General features: G+C 51.5%; 2 protein-coding genes across 2 annotated transcripts in view; both read left to right on the forward strand.

Moving 5' to 3' along the window:
* Nucleotides 1-187, forward strand: part of LOC103623898 (feather beta keratin-like) — a 3,591-nt gene extending 3,404 nt beyond the window's left edge. Inside the window, exon 2 of the mRNA XM_008643077.2 lies at nt 4-187. Within this exon, the coding sequence (XP_008641299.2) occupies nt 4-20 (17 nt within the window). The 3' untranslated portion in view covers nt 21-187. The remainder of the gene's footprint in view (nt 1-3) is intronic.
* Nucleotides 188-3,507: 3,320 nt separating this feature from the next.
* LOC103623874 (feather beta keratin-like) lies at nt 3,508-4,046 on the forward strand. The gene has a single exon (XM_008643047.2). It carries the CDS (start codon nt 3,553-3,555, stop codon nt 3,868-3,870), a length of 318 nt encoding a protein of 105 aa, XP_008641269.1. The 5' UTR covers nt 3,508-3,552; the 3' UTR covers nt 3,871-4,046.
* The last annotated feature ends 3,862 nt before the right edge of the window (nt 4,047-7,908 follow it).

The following is a 7,908-nucleotide window of genomic DNA, read 5'->3' on the forward strand; positions in this document are numbered from 1 at the left end:
GAGGTGGCTACATCTGCTAAGGGCTCTCAGCACCATCCCTGACACTACCAGCTCGGTGCCCTGGCAGCAGCTCCTGCAAGGAAAACACATCAGCTGATGGTCGCCCTAATTGCACCTCACACTGGATCCTGTCAACTTCTTCTTTCTCATCATTCTTTCACTTCAATAAATTTTTCTTGCATCAGAACCTGAGTTGCCTCTTCTTTTTGAATTCCAACAGTCTCACATTCTCACCCTGCGCAATGCCTGCACTCAACCGGCCATTGTCTTGAATACAAAAGGAGCAAAGAACATTTCATATTAAATAGGTCACCACCAGTAACAACCAAGGCTGACATGGGAAACGGGGGAGAGGGGGGACCTTCCAGAACATGACACAATCCCATCACCTGCCACACCAAAGGCTTTGACACAACAATTCTCTCCATGGCACTGCTCGCCCAAGTCTCTCTATGTCCATGCACACTTGAAAAATTCTCTCCCCATCAGAACTCTTGAATCCTCCCAGTCAACAGAGGAACAAGAGCATCCACTTGGGCAGGAACTCTGGAGTGCCAGTGCTTCCATCCCCTCTGCTCAAGCAGGCCCAGCAAGAGCAGGATTTCCAGGACTAGGGTCAGTTCAGTTTTGGAGCTCCCAGGAGATGGACCCCATCATCTCCTACATTCTGTGACCACCCACACCCACAGAAAAATTCTTGCCTCCTTTGCCCATGGAATTCCATCTGTTTTCACTTGTGCACTTCCCCCTTTTCCTTCATGTGTGTAGTGCTGAGAACAGCTGGGCTCCCACACACTCGTGACACCCCCTGAACATCCTTGTCTCCTGAGAGTCCCAGCTCTCGCAGTTTCTCCTCTAGGAAAGATTCTCCAGCCCTTGCAGTATCTGGTGGTCCTCAACTGGTCTTTGTTCATGTGGCAGGACACGTCTACCCCCTCTCTACCACAGATGGCTGGTGCACATGCAAGAGATAACTCAGGTGGGTCACAGGCCCAGCATGGGGTATCTCTGGCACCAAAAGGGCTCAGGCCCCCAGCTAAGAATCAACATCTTATCCCAAATGCAGCAAGAGATGAAAGAGATATTCTTGACCAAAGGACATGGTTCTTATGTCCACAAAAGCACACACAATTATCACAGAGGAAGAAGTCTCTTTCACATTCCTCTGGAACGTGTGAGATTTCTCCCCAAAGCTGGATGCAGATTTGAGGCTACTTTTCCGGAAATTGAGGGAAAGGACTTCGATGTGTACCCCATCAAGAATTGGATGGTAAGAAATATGGAATCCTAAGTTACACTATTTCTTAGTTAGCTGTAATTTTAATGGTACCTTTAAATCCACGTGTATATACTAGTATTGTCTTTTTGTTTTATCCCTGTGTAGTAATAGTCTAAGTCTTATGTTTGTTAGTTTTGTGTCTATTAACAAATAATTCATTTTATAATAGACCAAATCAGCCATTTTTAATGAACTTGGGGATGAGAGTGGATTTTGGGGTGTTGGCCACCTCAATAAGGCGACTGCCTGCTGCCAGAGGTCTGGGCAACAGACAGGAGCTGATTTAAACTTACATCATCCATTCATCACAGTTCACTACCCCCTTGGGCTTCTTCACCTGTGGAGACCAGAACTGTCCACACCATCCCACATGCGAACCCACCAGTGCTCTAAAAGGAAGACCTCTCCCAATATCAGGGGAAGAATTTTCTGAAATCTGTCATGGACACTGGTGACACCCTTTGAAGTAAAGCTCCACTGTGACCTTTGTTCTCCCCCAGCATTACAGGGTCATGCTCAGCCAAGCTGCTTTCCAGACTCTCAGCCCACAGCATGAGCCAGGGCCAAGGGCTATCCCTGTCCAGATGCAGATCTTCACATCTCCTGCTCTTGAAATGCAGGAGATTCCTTTAACCCTCAGCCTCCAGGTCTCTCTGACTGGAGGAACAACCAAGTTGTGCCTCAGCCACTCCATCATCTGCCAACTCGCTGAGGGGATAACAGTCCAACTGCCCATGTGGAATAGAAGAGTCCAGGCACTCAAACCTGGCAGAGATGCAAAGCCCAGACCAGTCTGACAGACCTGGGATAGTCTGGGGCCCCTCTTCACAACACACCCACAAACACAAAAACATGAGTTCCACAGGCTGACCTCACTGATGACACCCCATCTCTCCAAAGTGTTGGTCACATCTTCAGTCTCCTTGGACATGTGCCATGAACACCAAACTTTGCTCTCAAATATTTACACTTTAAGGAGGAATGACTGTAATGGAAGGGGCAGCTCCTTATGCATGGCACAACAGCAAAGGCCAGGACAGCCTGAAAGGGCTGCGATGGAACGGGGCCCCTCTTCACAACACACCCACAAACTAAACCACACAAGTACACAAAATGACCTCACTGATGACACCCATATTTTTCCTAGGCTTCTGTTGTATATTCTGGTTTCTCTGACACACAACTTCCATGCAAATCCTCCCAAATACCAACTCTCACTTAAAAGCTGCCGCCAAAGGCAGATGGACATGGCCTCAAGAGCAGGACATGGCACTGCAGAATTGTCGGAAGGAAAACATTCCCCACATCATGACTCGCCGTGCTGAGCCAGACAAAACTGATGTTATGATTTCCATTCAGGTACCTCTAGAAAGCAACAAGGTTAACCCTCTTTTTCTGAGAAGTGAATGTCCCCAGTTCTGTCAGCAGCACCTCACACATCTTGTTCTCTTTATCCTTCACCAGCTACTAATGAACCAACAGAAGACCTATGGGAGTATGGGAGGCATCCCTAAATTACAGGAATTGCTTTCCCATCTCCAGCGGGAAAAGCCTGGCATACATACAGGTTTAGGAAGTTGGCAACAGGGTAGGGAGAGAGAGAATGTGATGGAAGGGGACAGCCATCACCCCCAGAAGAGCTGCAAAGCCCAAATGAGCCTGACGTGGCTGTGGGGGAATGAGGTCCCTCTTCATCACACACCCACAAAGCCACAGCACACCACTGACACGCTGATGACATCCCACCTCTCCAAAGCTCTGGTCACGTCTTCAGTACTCGATGTCAAACATCACCACCAGCAGCCTTTAGTCTCTAATACTCGCATTTAAAAGCTACTGCCAAGGTCATGACCTCAAGAGCAGGACATGACACGGCAGAGTTGTGGGAAGGAAAACACTCCCCACCTCAGGACTCGCCAGGCCTGAAAAATGCCCCAAGGCCATGGGACAAGGCTGTCCCGCCCCTCCACAACCACCATAAAAGCCGGCCCAGAGCCTCTCTCCTTCACACACTTCTCCTCACACCTTCTCCTTCTGCTCCTGCTGACAACCAGGTGAGTCTCAAGTCCCTGACCCTCCTGATCCTGCACCCCCTGACCTCTCTCTGCCAGCACGCTCAGCCCCAGCCTCAGCAGCCCTCACGCCTCCCCACAGCCCCACAACAGCCTCCACACTCCCTCACCCTCCTGCATCACCGCCCCTCACACCCCCACACCCCTGCCCTGCCTCACTCCTCTCTCTCTTCCAGGGACCCTCCACTCCACACCACACCCATGGCCTGCTACAACCGCTGCCAGCCCTGCGGACCCACCCCGCTGGCCAACAGCTGCAACGAGCCCTGTGCCCTGCAATGCCAGGACTCCCACGTTGTCATCAACCCTTCCCCCGTGCTGATCACCCTGCCGGGACCCATCATGACCTCCTTCCCCCAGAACACCGCTGTCGGATCCACCTCCTCAGCTGCTGTTGGCAGTGAACTCAGTGCCCAGGGACAGCCCATCTCTGGAGGCTTTGGTGGCTTTGGCTATGGCCTTGGCTATGGGCTGGGAGGCCTGGGCTGCTATGGCAGAAGGGGTGGCTACATCTGCTAAGGGCCCTCAGCACCATTCCTGACACCATCAGCTTGGTGCTCTGGTAACAGATCCTGCAAGCATAGTAATTTGCATGATGGTCGCCCTACTTCTACCTCCCACGGGTTCCCTTCTTCTCGCTGCTCCTGTCTATTCATTCTTTTGTGTCAATAAAGTTTTCCTGCAGCAAAGCCTGAGGTGCCTCCTCTTCTTCTACCAGAGCTCTTGTGGCTCCACCCAGCACAGGTACTTTGCTCCCTGCAGTCTCTGTGACACCATCTTCACTTTCAGTGGGGTGCCAGGACTGCCCACAGAAGGAGTGCCCATGTCCTTGTCCCCTCTTCCTGCAAGGGCCTTGGTAACCATGGTTTCCAGGTCATCACACACCTTTCTCTGGGTTCCTCAGCTGACCCAGGTGATGGTCATTGTTGCATTGTCCATCTGGCTGGACAGTCCCCATTCCACCTCTCTGGGAGTCTCCAGGCCAGAACCTCACCTGGTTATGAGCTCTTCAATAGATCCCTGATGGAGATCCCCCTTCCCCTCCTCACTGCAGAGTCCCATTCAGGGGGTCTCTGGGCCACCCTCCTCCCCATTCAGGCTCCCTGGATCATCCGTGCCAGTGACCCCAAGCCAACAACCCTCTGCTCTGAGGTCACACAGCGAGTCCCCATTATGACTCAACTCCCACCAAGTCACTGTGGATTCCTGTGGCACAGCATGGAGACCTGGGAACAAGGTGCAGGAACAAGCCTGTGACCCTGCTGAGAAGATGGTGTCCCTCGTACCACCTTCCTGCCTCTTTGCCCCCCCAGTTTTGACATTCCAACATGGATTTTTGGGTCATAAGGATCTTTGGCCTCCCCAAATTAAATTGCTTCTCACCAGTGACGTTCACTCTTTCTCCTCCTTTGATGTGTTTTTTTTCACTGTACAAAGGCTCCCAGCAAACAGGTGAGCTCTGGGCTGACACACGAGTTCAAAGTCTCCAGGGCTACTGGCAGCACTAAAATATTCATCAAAAGCAAATTAAAATAACATCTCTGGAGCAGCTGGAGCCCAGGGAGATGGAGAACTCCATGCACAGCTGGATTTGGTTCAAAGAGGAAGAGTTTGCTGAGGAACAAAGCCCTTCCCTAAAACCAAAACTAAACACCCCCTGCCTCTGAGCTGGGAAAGGAGAGAGGGAATGGGTTTGGATCTGTTTGGCCCTTTTATTTCTTGATTTTGTGTAAATAGTGCATTTCCTCTGGTTGGCCTTAAGGCACGAACTTCAGCTTATCTTAAAGTCTAATCCATAAAAAGACAAATTTAAGTAATCCGTACTCTTATATTCATTCACCTTGGAGTTCATCCAGCTTGACATCAACCCTTGGACTGAAACAGGAGCAGAATTTCACCTTCCCAAGGTCCTGGGACATGCCTGAGCAGCCAGGCCCAGCGGGATGTCTGCCTCATCCTCCGGAGCCTGTCTCATCCCAAACCTGCGCCAGAGACGCTCTTTTTGGGCACAGTCAGCTCACGTGCGTTCCAGGGAGCACTGGGAGGAGGCTCAGATCCACACTGCCCTGTGCCCACATTCCTCTCTCCCATTCACCCTGAGAAATCCAGGTCCCTCAGGCTGCCCCCTGCCCAGTTCTCTGCACTCCATCCAAGGACACCCCAACCAGGTGAGGTGTGCTGGAGGGAAAACAGGTGGCACCTCTTCCAGTGTCTCTCCTGATGGGATTCACAGCCACCCAGCCAGGACCCCACTCCCAAAATAACGCCAAACCCCATCATGGAGCAGTGGCAGGTCGGTCTCCCTCCCCCCGAGGTCTGGACTTGACCAGACCAAATCCAAAATGATGATGGGAAGGACATTCTCATGCCACAGCTGCTCCCAATCCCATGAAAAGGGTTTCTTGGAATATCTGTGGCCATCTCCCCCATCCCCATCTTCCCCCTCTGTGCTTTTGGATAACTCCCATTGCCAAAGGGCTGCACATTGTGGGAAGCAACCCCCAATCCCTATGGAGACTGGCACAGGCCACCCTGTGGGACAGGGCCTGGAAAAGAGGTCACTGCTGATGTGCTGCTCCCTAAAAAAGAGCCGCAAAGCTGGAATTTTAGTGGGAAAGGGATACTTAGAGTTGGTGTGTCTCACCTGGGCTCCTGGAGCTTGGCTGCAGCTGTAAAGCATCATCCATCCCCAGACAGCTTCCACCTGGGACAGGCTGCACCTGGGAATCTCATTCCCATCTGCCCCACTTTCCTACAGGCATGGGGAGGGCAGAGCAGGGAGTGGGGCTGGACCCAAAACCAGGCCCGTTCCAGAGAAATAGGTCACCCACAAGCAAGCTTCGTTAGGGAAACAGCGCCTCACATGAAGCAGCGGTTCTCCAACAGGATCTGGCCAAGCCACCCAAGCTTTATCCTGCCGGCTGGAAGGTCCTGGGATGTCCTCTGGAACATGTCACGCAGACGCCCTGCCCAGATGAGCTAATGGGTCTGCTCCAGGCTTTGATCCTTAAATCCCAAGGCCTTGTTAGATAATATCAGAAGCCTGGGTGATATTTCATTAACAAACGAGTCCATCCCATGTGGTCGCAACAACTTTATCCCTTTCCCCTGTGATCTTCCCTCGTGCTCCAACAGCTCTTTGGTAATTAGCCCCAGAATTAGCATATTTAAGCTCCAAAATTACTACATTTAATGCAACACCGTGGTTATTCAAGTGCTGTCACAGCAGCTCTTGGTTGCGCCACCTTCCAGCAATTCCTTGGCTGAAATACGGGTTTATCCCTAATTAGTCTCCCAAAACTTGCAGGAGGCAGCAGGAAGATCTTATCCTCCCACCAGCACATGGAAAATCTTCCTTGGCTTTTCCCCCCATCCCTGGGAGTGTTCAAGGCCATGTTGGAGCAACCTGGTCTAGTGGAAGGTGTCCCTGCCCACGGAAGGGTGGTTGGAACGGGATGATTTTTATTTACAGGAATGATTTTATTCCAACCCAAACCCTTTTATTTCATAATTTCACCACGAAGTGAGATGGAAGCGTGGATGCAGCTGGATCTGATTCATCCCAACATCAACATGAGGTTTTTTTCTTGCCAACCCTCAGTGTCTCAGGAAGGATGTAGGACAGACGTGAAATTAGCTGGCATGGAGAAAGAGCTTCAGTGTCCATCCCTGGCTCTGTGGGTGAGATCAGCCAGGGAATCCTGTAAAACAGCAGGTGGGAACAACACCAGGACTCCTGGGAGGGGGATTTTGGAGCTGGGAAAGGCCTGGAAGGGCTGGGCACATGGTGGGGCTCAGCCAGCTGGGAGAGGGGACAGGCACTTCCATGGGACACAGGCACAAGGTGACATCTTTTAATGTGCAAGGTGGGAAAAATGACCCCCCCACCCCAGCTCCCAGGAAGGAGATCCCCAAGGATTCTGAGATTCTCCCAAAGGAAAATGGCACATTTCCAGGTCTCACCCAGGAGAAAAGGAGTTAAAAACTGATATTCTACTACTCCTTGACACTGGGGCTATCCAGGGCTTTGGGGGAGGAAAATGGGAATTCCTATCAGGGTCTCCCTTAATTCCACTTTCAAAATTTTAATTTAGAGCAAAGCCCTGGTTTTGCCTCACAGAAATCCCAAAGGAAAAGCCAGCTGGAAGTGGGGGTGGAGAAGGTGCCTTCAAAACCATCTGGGGGAAAGCTCCGCTCATTTTTAATCTCGGCTTAAGTGCATTAAAAGTGATTAAAACGTTTTCACATCAAAATCCCTTTTGATGACCCTCCTTTGGAAGAGGGGGAACTGGGAACCCCCTTTCCCTGCACCCCCTTCCCTTTCCTGCATCCCCTTCCTTGCTTCTGCACCCCTTCCCATGAATCCCCTCAAAACCTCTGCACCCCCTTCCCTTCCCCCTCCACTCTCTTTCCTGCCCTTGCACCCCCCTCCCCTCCACCCTTCCCTGTCCCTGCACCTCCATTCCCTTCCTTGCACCACCTTTTCCTTCCCCCCTTCCTTTTCCCTGCACCTCCTTCCCTCCCCCTGCACCTCATTTCCCCACCCGCACCCCCTTC

This window comes from Corvus brachyrhynchos, unplaced genomic scaffold (assembly GCF_000691975.1).
Source record: "Corvus brachyrhynchos isolate BGI_N302 unplaced genomic scaffold, ASM69197v1 scaffold89, whole genome shotgun sequence".
Lineage (NCBI taxonomy): Eukaryota > Metazoa > Chordata > Aves > Passeriformes > Corvidae > Corvus > Corvus brachyrhynchos.